General features: G+C 46.9%; 1 protein-coding gene across 4 annotated transcripts in view; it reads left to right on the top strand.

Moving 5' to 3' along the window:
• DNAH14 (dynein axonemal heavy chain 14) overlaps positions 1-16,223 on the top strand; it is a 257,879-nt gene that overhangs the window by 129,771 nt on the left and 111,885 nt on the right. For 3 of the 4 annotated variants that reach the window (XR_006706041.1, XM_045453288.1, XM_045453287.1), the window contains 9 exons: positions 625-757; positions 2,555-2,616; positions 3,541-3,728; positions 4,921-5,049; positions 6,844-6,981; positions 8,456-8,623; positions 9,522-9,692; positions 13,703-13,870; positions 14,741-14,833. Coding sequence is in view for 3 of the 4 variants with exons in the window: in XM_045453288.1 (XP_045309244.1) it covers positions 625-757; positions 2,555-2,616; positions 3,541-3,728; positions 4,921-5,049; positions 6,844-6,981; positions 8,456-8,623; positions 9,522-9,692; positions 13,703-13,870; positions 14,741-14,833 (1,250 nt within the window). In the remaining variant the exon portion in view is untranslated. The remainder of the gene's footprint in view (positions 1-624; positions 758-2,554; positions 2,617-3,540; positions 3,729-4,920; positions 5,050-6,843; positions 6,982-8,455; positions 8,624-9,521; positions 9,693-13,702; positions 13,871-14,740; positions 14,834-16,223) is intronic. The other variant, XM_045453286.1, reaches the window with a different exon arrangement.

The following is a 16,223-nucleotide window of genomic DNA, read 5'->3' as shown; positions in this document are numbered from 1 at the left end:
GTCATGACTCCCCATTCTGTTGCTATAGTTCATCCTCTCCTCTCTCCCCAAGACTGTTTTGGCAAAAATTTTCAGGGAAATTCATTTCATGGAGTAGCTCTGCTCTGCTAGAAGCAAAAGGATTTGTGATAGGTGTGAATGAACATTTGATTAAATACAACAGCTAACTCCTGGGGCATCTGGGTGGCTCAGTTGGTTAAGCGTCCAACTTCGGCCCAGGTCATGATCTTGTGGTTCATGAGTTCAAGCGTCAGGCTCCGTGCTGACAGCTCAGAGCCTGGAGTCTGTTTTGGATTCTGTGTCTCCCTCTCTCTCTGCCCCTCCCCTGCTCATGCTCTGTCTCTGTCTCTCTCTCTCTCAAAAATAAACATTAAAAAAAATTTTTTTAAATAACGGCTAACTCCTAATCTATCCTTTTATAAGAGATGTAAATAATTAGAGCAGATTTCATATTTACTCACTGGTTTACCCAATCTTAACCACATTTTTCAAAAAGGGAAGAAAAGAATCCATTTTTTCACGCAATTTTCAAGTAAAATGTTACTGGTTCATCTTAATATGTTAACGTCTATTCATTTTCTTGGCTATAAATCTAACCTAATGTCTTCTTTTTTCCCCCCTTAGGAGACTCTGGTGTTGGGAAAACCACTACCGTTAATCAAATGCTTGAAAGGTTGGAGGGCCCTGGAGCATTTGATGTGAAATATGGGTCAATTTTAGGAGAAGTCCTGTTGTATAACGAAATTAAAAAATCAAGGTTGTATATTTAAACTCTAAATTTGATTTGTCTGGTAAAAAAAAAAGTTTGCTCTAATATATAAATGTGCCTTGTTTTAAAAAGCAAACCTGTTATGTAAAAATGCAAAATTACTCAAAAGAGGAGTTAAGAAGAAAATCTTTACTTTTCCAAAGTATTAACTCCCGGATTAATTCCTTTAAATGAGAAATTTTTACATTTATTTTAAATATAACTAAATTTAAAATCTCAATTCTTGGGGTGCCTGGGTGGCTCGGTCGGTTAAGCGTCCGACTTCGGCTCAGGTCATGATCTCGCAGTCCGTGAGTTCGAGCCCCGCGTCGGCTCTGTGCTGACAGCTCACAGACTGGAGCCTGCTTCAGATTCTGTGTCTCCCTCTCTCTCTGCCCCTCCCCTGTTCATGCTCTGTCTCTCTCTGTCTCAAAAATAAATAAATGTTAAAAAAAAATTTTTTAATAAATAAAATCTCAATTCTTTTTTACATAACAAAGTGCAGGTATGAGCTATTTTCCTTCCTGAAGAAGTGTCCCTGAAACATACAAATGAAGTGTGGCATGTAATGGGTTCTCTTGCACTACAAATACATTTTCTTCTCATGAAATACAAAAGTATTCTTTACAAAGAACTTTGTCATTCTCTATGTCTCTTCCTGAATTACAAAAGAAGGAATGAAAAAGAATCCTAGAAAAATGCAAAATTTTGAAGTTAATTAAAATGGTAGGTGTGCTGTTGTTTGGACGGAATAAGCAGGTGGACCGTGGGGACACCCGTGTCGGGCCCTCTTGTAAACGTCAGACACCACCCGGGTCTGGGGCCCCCTCGAGGCCCAGCACGAACCCCGGCCCGTGGCTCAGGCGCAGGTGTGGAAGAGACACCTGCCCTCCCTGCAGGTGGTCTCCTGGTGGGGAGCCTGGCTGATTCCCCCCAAGCCGCGTTCCCATTTTGCATCCACACTAGTCAAGGCTGCCCTGTCTTCCCAAGACATCATGAATTCCTGCCCCTGTCTTTACCCAATACCACTCTTGGTCTGGGCCATTGTCACCTATGTGTTACACGAATGATTTTGGAATAGAATCCCACTGACCTTAAATGAGGCTGTAAAAAATCAGAAAAACATTTAATACCATAAGAATTTTTCCTTATCTGAATTGTTATAGTGGACCTTAAAAAATAAATCTCACTCTATGCTCACTATCTAAACTGAACATTTTAATAAAGAAAGATAATATTAAAAAGAAACACCTGAAGCCAAAACCAAACTAGAGGTGAGCAGGGCTTTATAAAGGGACAAGTGAGTTAATAATGGTTCACTACCCATTGGAAATACCAATAGCCTGGAATCCTAAGAATTTGTTTGTTTTTAAAAATTTTTTTTTAATGTTTATTCAGTTTTGAGAGACAGAGCGTACGTGGGGTTGGGGCAGAGAGAGGGAGACACAGAATCCGAAGCAGGCTCCAGGCTCTGAGCTGTCAGCACAGAGCCCAACACGGGGCTCGAACCCAAGAGCTGTGAGACCTGAGCCGAAGTCGGATGCTTACCTGACTGAGCCACCCAGGCGCTCCTGTCTGGTTTGTTTTTTAGAGTCAGCCTGTGTTGTTAAGTCTGGGTATCGGTTGTGATGGTGACAGTGGTGACACGGTGTTACCTGTCAAAAAGTGGAAACAAGAAAAAATATTTGTTTCCCTGTAGGAGAGAGAGATAAACTCAACACCCTGACACTTTGATTACATTTTGTTCCTCCAGCTGCAGTGGTAAACAGGCAAATTTTGAATCTTTAAAACCTTTTGCTCCAACAGCCTGAAGCAGAATATCAGCATCTTGCTTTCTGAAAGTCACAAGACAGGATCCGCAAGTCTAGGTGTGTATTAATTACCTAATGTGAAAACTGCTTCCTGTCTCTGCTTGTGCAAGTCACGGTGTGCTTGTCAGGAATCTCGGAACCAACATTTCCACTGATAGTTTCAAATGGAAAATCCTGAAAAACATCCACTCTCCTGTCAAACGCCATGCCCCACCCAAATGCTGGAATAGTTATGGGAGAACTTGCCAGATAGTGGGACTCTGGCTTCCCCGGGGATTCTGGACTAGGTCTACGTGTCCCTGGAGGCAGCGTCACCCTGTTCTATTCTCGTGCCTGTGGAGAAGTTAAAATTCTGGATGAGCTTACGGAACCTCGTCCTGGAGAGCCCTGACTGAAGGGTTTGGGAGCAGCCCCCCATTTCTGAAGAGGAAGAGCCAGCCGCCCACGGGGAGCTGCGGGGAAGGGAAAGGGCCTGGCCGCAGGGTTCCTGCCACAAGAGTTTTGGGGTCTGGTTTCCTTTTACATTTGCTGTCGTTCCATCCCAAGTGGCCGTGGTTGACAAGCCTCACTGGGGGAATGAATGGGTCCTGCTTCCGGTGCCTTCAGTGGACACACCTGTGTGTGGCCTTCACGCCTCTCACGTGCACTTCCTTCCAGTAGATGCGTAACGTCTTGCAAACCTAGATATTTTTAAGTCGTAGAAAGTTACCTGTGTCGATTGTGCAGAAATGTCCAGAGTTTGTGGCTCTCATACCGTTGCATGTGGCTGTGGTGGCACAGAGACACTGCACACCACATACGAGTAAGGAGGTCACTGGAAACATTCCTTCTCTCACTGAACTGTCCTCAGGGTAATTGCTTGAAAATGACTACAATATACTAAAATTATGTAATTTTCCTATTGCCTAACACCTTAAAATAAATCACGGATATTCTTAAAGTACTCTAAATTTGTGTTTCTTTCCATATTTGGCATAACAGATGGGAAGACTATTAAAAAGCCAGAAGTCAAAACTGAAGAAAGTTCACTGAAAGATAATAATAAAGGAATTATCGTCTCAACGATAAATTTTAACATCAGTATGACCGCTGCCAAAGCCAAGGAGATGATCCTTAAGAAGTTAGTAAGAAGAACGAAAGACAGTCTTGGAGCGCCAAAGAGCAACCAGGTAGAGCCCTCCCATGCCTTCTGACCAACTTCACCCACTCACGTCATAATGTGACTTATTTTCATTAATAATAATAAACAGAAAAGGATAAGTGTGACATAGAGTCCTGTGCATTACTAGAAAATGCACTTTGAAATGGAGGCTTTGGTTTTTGGTTTTAATGTTTTTTTAAGTTTGTTTATTTTTGAGAGACAGAGCGCGAGTGGGGGAGGGGCAGAGAGCGAGGGAGACACAGAATCCGAAGCAGGCTCCAGGCTCTGAGCTGTCAGCACAGAGCCCGATGCGGGGCTTGAACCCACAAGCCGTGAGATCGTGACCTGAGCTGAAGTCGGACGCTGAACCAACTGAGCTACCCAGGCGCTCCATGGAGACTTTGGTTTTAAAAATCAGTATAATATGGTTTCCAACACGATGAATTATACTCATTCAGAATTACTAAAGCCAAAAGAAGCTCCTAGAATCTACATTAAACGTGAACAGAGAAGGCAGGAAAATGTGTTAGATGCCATTGGTTTGGGAACAGTGTATTTGACCACGTTTTCTTCCCGTGAGCATGGCTCGGGACCGTTAAAGACCAAAATTTAGCTGAGTAAACTTTTAACATTTATTGGCTTTATTCAGTTATTTGTGAATCTACGAGGTATCCACCTAGAGACAGAGGGAGCTCCACGAAGCTGTCCGAAATGAACGACTTTTCCAGGCACAGGGCGCGGGAGCAAGGAGGTTACTCCGGGCCAATAGCTGTTGGTCGTGGTGGTATCACTGTCCTCCAGGCTGGCACGGCCCGCCGGGCAGATGACCTCATGGTGCTGAGGGTCTACTTTAAGATTCCATTCTGGGAGAGCAGACAGCTGTCGCTCTGGGTTTGGTGACATGGGGCTTACTGTTAAGTGATGGCTCAGGGTCTGTTGTGTTATTTTGAACATGACAGAAAGAGGGAAACTACCCACAGCCTCAGGGAACGGTACCAAGAGGATGACCTTGTGGAGTAGTTTCTGCTCTTCTGAAAACGTGCCGCTTTCTAAAATCCTGTCTTCCAAACGGAATCGGGGCTGCTGCTTTCATAGAAAAACAGGGCTGTCGTGACACATGACTTTGTTCGCACACCGCAGCATAATTACTATTCCTAATTTGTAATTTAAAGGAAGGCAGTATTAACTCATGTGTTCTAAAACCTTTTGTCTTTCTCAAGATTATAATATTCATTGATGACCTGAATGTGCCCGAATCGGACACGTATGGGGCACAGCCGCCCCTGGAGTTAATCAGACAGCTACTGGATTTGGGAGGACTTTACGATACCAAAAAACTCACGTGGAAGGTACAGTGTACCTAAGATCTTGTTCACATTAACTGTTGTTACTCAACAATGAAATATTTATAACAGCTTTGAGTGAATTGAGAAATTTAGAATATCCAGTCAGATGAACATATAGAACAAATCCAAAATCCTAATTTCACCCTAATTTAACCAATGGCACCTTTTGCAGTTTGACATAGGTCCGTGGGTTCATGGAGATTCTTGTAGTAGGATTAAATATTGGTAAAAATTACAAGTGTCCTGTAGGTTTAATTTCTGGGTATATATAAATGCTCACTATTATCAAGAGTTATCCAAACTTTTCAGTATTTTGGCAGTTAATGCATATGAGAAAATCTAGTGAAAATGTGCCCTAAATTTTTTTCGAATGTTTATTTGTTTTTGAGAGAGAGAGAGATAGAACATCAGCAGGGGAGGGGCAGAGAGAGAGGGAGACACAGGATCAGAAGCAGGCTCCAGGCTCTGAGCCATCAGCACAGAGCCCGACGCGGGGCTTGAACTCATGAACTGGGAGATCATGAACTGAGCCGAAGTCGGACGCTCAACCGACTGAGCCCCCCAGGCTCCCCTCTTCATCTTTATTTTCAAGAACACAGATCAAGGATCTTTAGTAGTATTGCAAAGTTCAACAAATTCCCAGGGAGCTGTTCCTGTGCAATTATTTTTGTTAATGGAACCAAATCAGAATGGCTTAAGGTTTTTAAAAAGTAAATGGACATGCCTCATTCGATTCCTTCTCGGTAAATCACGAGCCCTGTGCTCCAGAACGGACTTTATCTGTAGAATTAGATGGTTGCATTACAAATGGTTTCGTGTCTCAGAGAAACTTGGGCCCGGGATCCTGGACGGCACCCTGGCTGATGAGTGGTGTCAGCTCAGACACCAGACCATCCTGAACCATCCATTGAGCCACAGTGGAGGGAGAAGCCCAGGGAGAACCTAGGAGACTAGGGCAAGAGAGGGAGCAAGAAATGGGTCTGGAGGACAGCCTGGAGAAGTTCTGGAACTGAGAAGAAAGTAGTGAAACCGACCTTTTGTGGAGTTTCTGTGGCTGGGCCGGGGCCCCAGGCAGAAGCACACCTGTTAAAAAACATTTCCTGTGCATAGATGAGACACCTGCAGGGCCCCACCCAGTTTGCAGGGCTGGGATGCTTGTGATATGACAGTGCATCCACGGGCTATGGCTGGATAGACAGTCCCCAAGCCAGCCCTGGCTTTTCTGGAGACTCAGTCATGTTCCTCTGGTTCCTTGCTCATCACCAGGCTCTCTTCGCTTGCCTCAATAACATGTTGCTTATTTTCCAGTAATTGCTTTTTAAAAGATAGGCTATTTCTGGGGCACCTGGATGGCTCAGTCGGTTGAGCGTCCGACTTCGGCTCGGGTCACGATCTCGTGGTTTGTGGGTTCGCACCCCACGTCAGGCTCCGTGCTGATAGCTCGGAGCCTGGAACCTGCTTTGGATTCTGTGTCTCCCTCTCTCTGCCCCTCCCCTGCTGTGCTCTGTCTGTCTCTGTCTCTCAAAAATGAATAAATGTAAAAAAAAGAAAAAAAATTTTTTTAAAGATAGGCTATTTCTTTATGGCCTTTAGAAAGCCTCCTAGAAGTAATATGCCTTGGAATCGCATTTTAGGATTTTGGTTACTTCTAAGAACATAGATTTCCGTTATCATCATAACTTTTGTTTTTGCAGTAAGGGATTTTTTTGTCTAAACAAATGTAAATCTTAGTTCGTTGGGGGCTGGGAAATGGGTGATACCTCTCTTTCTGCATTGTCCTTTTCACTCTTCCCACAGAATATTCAAGATCTTTCTCTGGTTGCCGCTTGTGTCCCTTCAGTAGCCAGGAGGCACATGAGCCCGCGTCTCCTCAAACACTTTTCCGTTCTGGTGCTGCCGCATCCTTCACAGAGCGCCTTACGTACGATTTTCCAGGTAACATATCCACTACATTTTCTACTGAAAAAGAATTTTAGTTCCACAGTGTGAGAGAAAACGTGAGAGTTTAAAACCACTGATGTTGAACGAAAATTCCCTTAAGGGGATGGGTTTTACTCCCCCCACTTTCCAATTCTTTCTGGCCTGTGGTTGTAATTTGTCTCTAAATAGCAAAAATGTTGTTAGTGTGCATAAGAAATACATGTGGTGCACACTTTTTAAAGATTTTTTTAGAGTTTATGTATTTATTTTGAGAGAAAGAACGAGCACGTGCAGAGTGGGGGAGGGGCAGAGAGAATCCCACGCAGGCTCCCCACTGTCAGCACTGAGCCTGACGCAGGGCTCTATCCCATGAACATTGAGATCATGACTGGAGCCGTAATCAAGCCCCCCAGGTGCCCCGAGAAACACCTGTGATGCACATTTAACACATGTTTGCAGTGTAGACCCTATCTTCACAGGATTCTGATCCAGTGTCTCTGGGTTGGAGCTCAGGGAGCTGAGTCATTAATCAGCACACCTGAATTTTTGCTAAATGATTTGTTCTTTTTGTTTCTTTGTAGAATACAAAACGAGAGAAAAAATCTGAAATGCCTTATTAGAAAAATAGCTCAACTTGAAATTAGTTTGATTAGAAAAATAAATCTGCGGGGCACCTGGGGGACTCAGTTGGTTAAGCGTCCGACTTCAGCTCAGGTCACGATCTCACTGTTTGTGGGTTTGAGCCTGTGTCAGGCTCTGTGCTGACAGCTCAGAGCCTGGAGCCTGCCTCAGATTCTGTGTCTCCCTCTCTGTCTGCCCTTCCTCCACTCACTCTCTGTCTCTTCCTCTCTCTCTCTCTCTCTCTCTCTCAAAAATAAATAAGAACATTTTTTTAAAAATTTTAAAAGGAAAAGTCTGCGAGATTACCAATTTCTTTAAAACTAATTATATGTTTTCTTCTTTATAATATAAAATTTAAATATTAATTTTTAAATCTATTTTTCAAAAAGCACTTGGTAACTCTACACAATAACCCACACCTAAAAGAAAAAGTCTTGATGTAGAAGAATGTGTGTGTGCGTGTGTGTGCATGTGTGTGCATGTGAGTGTGTGTGCGTGTGCGTACATCAACCCAAACCAAGGTAATGGTTTTATCACTTTGTGTTTCATCTCATGATCCCTACTGAGGAGCAAAGAGGTACAAGAATTGCCAGGGCATCCGGTGGGATACACACAAGTAGGGCATGAATATTCCCCAGAGAACGCACAACACAGCCCTCTAGATCATTCACCAGACTCGGACCGGCCGGAATTCTCCCCAGTTTGCGAGAACTGAGCGTTTGCCGTCTGCTCAAAATGGATTCGAGATGCTAGCGGTTTAAATGCCATTAATCCTCCGTGAGAGCACACGCCTCTCCTTTCTATCAGGGATTCCCTAGGAAGGATCGTGCTTAAGATTTGGGGCTAACTATAACATTTCTTTCTAAAGGCTCATTTGGGAATGTATTTCTCCATCAATAACTTCACCGTCGACGTCCAGAGAAGTAAGGATCAAACAACATCTTGCTCTCTGGCTGTGTACCACCACGTCTGTCAGAACATGCTGCCGACCCCCGCCAAGTGCCACTACATATTTAACCTTCGAGACATGTTTAAGGTATGTTTTCAATTCATTCGCTAGCCTCGTGGTAAATGTTAAGTTGAGCAGATGTATTTTACTAACTTGGTTCTTTTCTCCATTTCTCTGCCATCAACATGCGATTATTAGAAGGGGGAGAAGGAGAAATCCAAGTCGATTCCTTTTGCTATTTCTCAGCCACTTATCCCGGGAGCCACTTAGAAAAGAATCATTAAGATAATTCCACGCAGAGAATTCGGTGATGAAGCTGCTAAGACCGTTAGCGTATTAAGATTCTCAGCGGGGAAAGCACAGACTTGGGGTTTGCTCTCTTTCTGAGATGTTACTGCAGCTCTCGGGAAGTGAAAGCATACTTGCATTTCATAAAGATGCTTGAATTTCCACAAGCCCTGCTCTTCACGACAGGAAATGTTGCCCGCAGTGCCGATTCGGTCATTAGCCTCAGTCAAATAATTTTCCGAGTGAAAATACGAAGACCAACTATTTTGAATTTGGTCTTTCTCTCCTTGCCATGGACTCCATAGTCCAAGTTAGTGCATATCATGTTTGAGTCCCAATTCACAATCTTAGGACACGTCAACCTTAAGAAGCACATCTCTGTCACCACCGGCACCCTGCCTCCAGGTCGGCACCAAAGTCCAGACTCGGCTTCCCGTGCTGGCGAGGCCTCCAAGGCGCCTGGCTGAGGGGTCCTCAGACCCTCTCCCTCCAGGGGTGACGCCATGCCATCTTTCCCTGACTGGTGACCGGCCCATCTCCTCAGAACTTCAGTTTGTCACTTGTAGAGATGGACAGTTCTTACCTTGGATAATTGCTTCTATTTTTACAGAATCCTAAACGTGCAAAAATTGAGCCTTTACTTCACACACTGCCTTCTAATGTTAAAAAGGAACTCTCATGCTGCGATCTCTAATAGCTTCTCCTAGGCTTGCTACAAGCTGAGAAGGCCGTTATCAACTCCAAAGAGACGGCGGCCCTGTTCTTTGTTCACGAAGCCACTCGAGTGTTCCATGATCGCTTGATTGACTCTGCTGAGAAAGGGCTTTTCTATCAGTTTCTTTCAAAAGAACTTGAGAATTATTTTCAGGTAAACTTCTATTTTAAAAAGTATTTCAAATGGTACCTTGGGCAAAAGTATTGTTTTCTAAAAATCCTCAGACATTTCTATTTCTTTTTTTAAATTTTTTAATTATTTTAGAGAGCGCAAACGCAAGTGGGGGGGAAAGGGGCAGAGGGAGAGACAGAGAATCCCAAAGGGGCTCTGCGCTGAGCCTGGAGCCCAATGTGGGGCTCGATCCCATGAACTGTGAGATCATGACCTGAGCCAAAATCAAGAGTTGGACAGACGGTCAACCAACTGAGCCCCCCAGATGCCTCCTTAGACATTTCTATGGTATTAATGAAAGGAGCTTTATTAACAATCCCCTTTTTCACTTGATAATGTCTAAATAAGTCTAGATTTGATATGATGGAAATGATCGGGTCTGGATGCCTCTGCTCGTGCATTTGGCCTCCGCGAGCCCTGAGGCTGCTCATTTCTCTCCAGGCCGGGCAGGCGTGTGCACTCGCGGTACCTGCGCCCCCTTCAACTTTGTTCTCCCAGGTGCCCTGTGGTCCAGGTCCCGAAGGAAGGAAGGAGGTTCCGTGGACCAGCCCACGAGGGTTGTAAGGAAGCGGAGGGACGAGCTCAGGGCCTTTGAGGGGCCTCCTTGCTGGCTCCTCTCAGGAGAATTAGGGAGACGCTTTGGAATTCCTTTCCAGAGGTGACGCCTCTGTTCTTTTCTGTCTTCTTGGTGGTGCCTCTTTCTCTTGGCCCATTTGCAGGAGCCCAGGAAAGATGACAAATTCAAAGGTACTACTATATTTACAACAGTAAAGGAACAGAGACCTTATCCATAGAGATACACGCATGAACATAAACTCAGAATACGACACGTGCACGGGTATGCCATTCTGTGTTCGTGAACGTACGTACTTTTCACACAAGACACAAATTCAGAAAACTTTCACTAGGGGCGCCTGGGTGGCTCAGTCGGTTGAGCTCAGGTCGTGACTTGGGCTCAGGTCGTGATCTCACAGTTTGTGAGTTCGAGCCCCGCGTCAGGCTCTGTGCTGACAGCTCAGAGCCTGGAGCCTGCTTCAGATCCTCTGTCCTCCTCTCTCTGCCCCTTCTCCGCTTCACTGTGTCTCTCAAAACACACACACACATTAAAAACAACAACTATTTTCTAGACACTCTCATCCTTATTTTTTTCTAATCCAAGTTCTCTGCTCCTCCGTCCAGATCCCTCTTGCTGTCTCCATGTTAACGCACATCACTCCGCCCGCCAATCTTTTTTTTTTTTTTTTTTAACATCTAGTAAAATAATCCTTCTGCCAAGTGCCCAGGGGTAATCTTTCCTATGCCCATGTTCAGCTCCACCTCCACTCTCTTGTGGAGTCTCTCAGGGCTTGGCCGGCGGCCGGTTCACCTTCCTTGGACCTGGGGGTAGCCCGCATACCCACCTCGTAGTCTGAGGTGAGAATTAATGGCACTAATTTACGTCAGATGTTTAGAACAGCTTCTGAGGGAAGAACTAGACCTTATATCGACGCTGCGAATATAGACAGGTGATTTGGCAGAAAGAACCTGAACTCCAAAGCCAGACCTTGGTTTGCCGTCCAGATCTGTCTCGTGCTCCCCGGGGTACTTCATGCTCAACGCGCAAAACCACCTGCAAGACCGTGCGGTGTTTGTCCACTGTGCCCTCTGCACCGCCCGGTCGCCCTGGCCTGGTGTTTCCCACCTTGGGTCGGGGGTGTGGCACACCCACCCAGGCCCACAGCCGCACCAGAAACCTCGGCATCTCAGCCCACATGGTGGCCGGAAGGTAGCAGTGTCCCCTGTCTCTGCCCCCACTCGGTGGGTCCCTCCCCAGGCGCGCCTCTGGCCACCCCTCAAGATCCAGCTTGCACTTCCTCTTTCGGCGGATTTTTCTGGCCAACACCATACCCTTTCCAGTTTGAGAGTCCCCTCTCTGTATCCTCCTAGGACTCTGGACTCTTCCTACCTTACAACTTATGATCATGTGATTACTTACCTCTCCCTCCAGCCTCTGAGTCCATGAGAATGAAGTCATTGATTTTTCTCTCTTCCTAAGTCTCCAGAATTTAGCACCCTCCTTACTCTCAGTTGGTGCTTGATAAAGATATCTGGGGGGAAGGGAGGGAGGGAGGGAGGGAGGGAGGAAGGAAGGAAGAAAGGAAGAAAGGAAGGAAGGGAGGGAGGAGGGGAAGGGTAGGGAGGAAAGGATGCAGAAACTTTGCTAAAATAACTACCTAAAGAGAGCCCATTCCTGCCCCCGGTGAAGTTCCTAAACTCTCTCCTGTAGATGCCGACTGCAGTTCGGATTTAGGGCTCTGCTAGACCGGGGCGCGCCTGGGTGGCTCAGTGGGTTAAGCGTCTGACTCTTGATTTCGGCTCAGGTCACGATCTCACGGTTCCTGAGTTCAAACCCCGTGTGGGGCTCAATGCTGACAGTGCAGAGCCTGCTTGGGACTCTCTGTCTCTCTCTGTGTTGTATTTTATTTACGATTTATTATTTATTTATTTCACAAGCTTAAAAAAAAAAAAAAAAGACTTTGCTAGACCAAGCAATAGCTGTAGAGGGGGTAGGACGCGAGTTTGCCCTAGACTCCTGCCCTGTGGTGGGCCGCAACAGCTGCGGTGCCCCAAGTTAAAGACAGAGTAACAAACCTTCCCGAAGGACAGAAGGTCACCAGTTACCCCCATGCGAATGAGGGTGTATGCAGTATCAGTCCATCAGCTGGTCGGCTGGCTGGCTTTTTAAAAAAAATTTTTTTTTTTTAACGTTTATTTATTTTTTGGGACAGAGAGAGACAGAGCATGAATGGGGGAGGGGCAGAGAGAGAGGGAGACACAGAATCGGAAACAGGCTCCAGGCTCTGAGCCATCAGCCCAGAGCCCGACGCGGGGCTCGAACTCACAGACCGCGAGATCGTGACCTGGCTGAAGTCGGACGCTTAACCGACTGCGCCACCCAGGCGCCCCATGGCTGGCTTTTTAAACAACAACATGCGGTGACCCTGAGAGCAGCTAACGCTGGGAGCGCACCTGTTTTCAGAGAGGGTCTCCAAGGCATCCCTGCGAGGTACCTTCTGTTGTTACCCTCACTTTACAGATGAAGACACTGAGGCGGAGAGGGGCTGGGAGCTTGTCCGAGGTGACAGAGCTCGTTAGGTGGTGGGGTCCTCCAAACCCAGGGTAGCTGCCTCCAGGTGCCCCCTGAACCAGAGCCTCGACCTTGTCTCCCAAGTGCCTGTCAGGAAGTTGCATGCCGGACACCACGTGACGGCAGTGCCGGGACCCCACGCGGGGGGCGTGTCTCTGGAAGGGCCGAGACAGGTCCACGCACATGCCGCGAGGACGGGACCAAGAAGGAATGCTCCCTCCCCCTAGTTTTAAGGGAGCAGGACATGGTCCGACTGCAAAGGGGAGGTAGCCCGTGACCTTGGTACGAAAGATAGGAGCTGGCCCCGGGGGAATGGGATGGTGTCGTTGTTGACTAAACTACAGACTTTATTTGGAATCGCCAGCGTTTAATTAAGCATTCGTGGAGGCGGGGAGATTGCAGTTTGTCTGGGAACCATCATCACGTGGATTGGTTTGCGAAACCACCACCGCGGTCATGACCTAGAACTGTTCCCCGCCCCCACCCCGCTACCAGCTGCACGGTGGTATTTAACACACGAATAAGGGAAGAGTCTTTATTTTTCATTGTTGGTGAGACTTCAAGTTGCTATTTCCACAACAGGGGCTCTTAAGGCCCACAGGCCTTCAGGGAGACCGTAGACGGAAGTCCACATCAGTGCGTGTGGTTTCCTTTGCAGCCCCTGTATGTTACTCTCTGCACTTAAAATACCGTCCCGAGAAAGGCTGCATAGGCCTCGCTGCCTAAAAAGGTCCATGGCACAAAAAGGTGAAGAACCCCCGGATCGACTGTGCCCAGAGCTTCTCCGGAGTAGATACATTACATTCGTTTTCATAACAAGTAGAATTTTGCTCTTAACAGATACTCAATTATGATCTTACAATAGATTAATTGGACCAAAGAAAAACTGATGGACGACTCCATTGTCTTTGTGGATTTCTTGGATATAAACAAGCCTCACAGAAAAAAGTTCTATCAGAGCACCAGCGACTATGAGAAACTGGCCAGTGTACTGAATGAATTCCAAATGAAGCTGAGTTTATCATCCTCGGAGGTACAGACATGCACCATGTGAAATCGGAAGAGTGCTGTTATTGTGTGCGCGTGCGCGTGTGTTCCCGCGAGTGTAAGAAGGAGCAGGGGAAGGGTGTGCCCCCATCAGGCAGACCATTGGAACTGCGGGTTTCCACGGCTCCGTCCTGGCTGGCTTCCGCTAGCAGGGCGCGTTGTAAGCCAGGTGCACGACTCAGGCTGTGGGGGCTGCGGGATCAGGGCGAGAGGAGCTGAGAAATGCAGGAGAGGCCGAGGCCGCTTTGGGAACAGCCCCCCTTACGTCGCGGTCGTGGGCAGAATGGTGTCGGCACAGAGGCGCCCTCCAAGTCACAGACGCCTGACCCCATTTCCTGGGAACCCCCTCCCCGCCCCCATGTCCCGCCCCTAACGGAGCAGTAGAGGCACAACCTGGATGCTGTTGTTCCCCCGCTCCTCCTCCCTCCAACCTGTACCCCTCCTCCTCCTCCTCCTCCCTCTCCTCCTCCTTCCCCTCCTCCTCCCTCCAGCCAGAACCTCCCTCCTCCCCCTCCTCCTCCCTCCAGCCCAAACCCCCCTCCTCCCCCTCCTTTCTCCAGCCTGTACCTCCTCCTCCTCCTCCTTCCTCTCTTCCTCCCCCTCCTCCTCCCTCCAGCCCGAACCCCCCTCCTCCCCCTCCTCCTCTCTCCAGCCCATACTATCTCCCGGCATGCCCACAGGAACACTGACGTAGGGACAGGCCTCATCACACACGTTTCCCTTCCACACGTGTGACCCAGTTGACAGGATTGGAGAATATTGAGTCTCACTCCTGGGTCCCGGTATGTACAGCTGCAGTGAACACGTGGGTTGCCTGTGCCTCCAAGCAGTTTTCTTGTCCCCTTTCCTCTCCCAGACTTCTCATTCCATGGTGTTCTTCAAGGAAGCCATAGAACACATCGCAAGAGCGGCCAGGGTCCTCCGGCAACCAGGGAGTCACATGTTACTGGTAGGGATTAAATTGCTCAGATATTTTTAAGCTCGCAAAGTAAACATTGAGGAGGTCTGATAAAAGCTACCTCACTTGCAGAAGTCCTATTTATGCCAACTTTGTACCAGTGGAAGCTTGCAGCCATCGAGCCCCGCGGCAAGACCATTTTCCTCTCTAGGGTTTGCATAAGACCTGTATCCGCACAGAAAAATGCTTGGTTTTGGAAGGCAGGTGATGGCACTGTCACCGTCTGTCACATGTCCCCAGCACTAGTGCAGCCTCTGTGCAGGTGGAACTTGAGAACAGTGCACTTACCGGAAGATTGACTTAGAAACATGAGTCTTCACACAAAGTTCTACCTCTCACGAAAGCAAGTGGGAACTAGATTTTTGGACAATCCCCAAGTAACTGGACTAGAGGAAAGCTTTCAGAAAGCTCAGTGAAGTCCAACATATTCGGCCAATTACACGAATCATGTTATTCGTGAACATTTAAGCTACCGTTCATGACTGTTACTTATCTATTTCATACTATTGTAACTATTTGCTTAACACCGGTTTCTTCCCAGAAGTGCTAGAGCTTTCTTTAAACAGACGTGTGCAAGACTAATTAAAAGGAGTTAAAATTTGAAAAATTTAAGTAAAAACACGAAAGCCAGTACTTTCTCCACCAAAACGCTCCCTTTACTAGCCTTTCTCACCTCATAAATGGCACCCGCGTAGATCTGCTCTGGCCAGAAAGCCAGGAACCCCTCGTTCTTGAGGCGTCTCCATCACACCCCACCCTCGGTCATCAGTATGTCCTGGCGATGTGTCTTCTGAGATGTATTCCAAGTCTGCTCTCTTGTACGCATCTCCACTGTCGCCAGCCTGCCCGGGCCGCTCCCACCTCCCCTGGGCTCCTGCAGCCGCTTGCCTCCCGCAGTCCCTGTCACTCGTCCCTTGATTCCACTTCCTAGTCCTTAGCGCTATCTGATCTATTTAATTTGTCACTTACTTATTATCTGTCTCCACATTTGGAACAGAAGCTCTAACAGCGACGATTTCCTCTGTCTTATTTCCATTATCAGCACGTTATTTTTTTACTCCCAAATGGCACATAGTCTCCGTTTGCTTCTTTTACCACAAAGTGACTCTTTCTTTCCTAATAACAAGGAAGTTTACCAAAAGTTCTCAATTCTAAAATTCCTGAGATTGCATTCAGAACAATTTTTTAAAACATAACACTCAGCTGGAAGCTTGCCTCCTTAACGATGCTTTCTCACGGCCCTATCATCGTATCAGAGGCCCTGTTAAAATACAAGGTAAAGCCTGGCAAGTCCCTGTTTCCTCTCTGATCCTGTGTCTACTTTTCCCAGTTTAACACCATCAATAGATCTTTGCCCTGGGTCAAGCTAGCACTAGGGTTC

The sequence above is a fragment of the Leopardus geoffroyi genome, chromosome C3, assembly GCF_018350155.1.
Source record: "Leopardus geoffroyi isolate Oge1 chromosome C3, O.geoffroyi_Oge1_pat1.0, whole genome shotgun sequence".
Classification (NCBI taxonomy): Eukaryota; Metazoa; Chordata; class Mammalia; order Carnivora; family Felidae; genus Leopardus; species Leopardus geoffroyi.
This window is presented reverse-complemented; position numbering and strand designations above follow the sequence as displayed.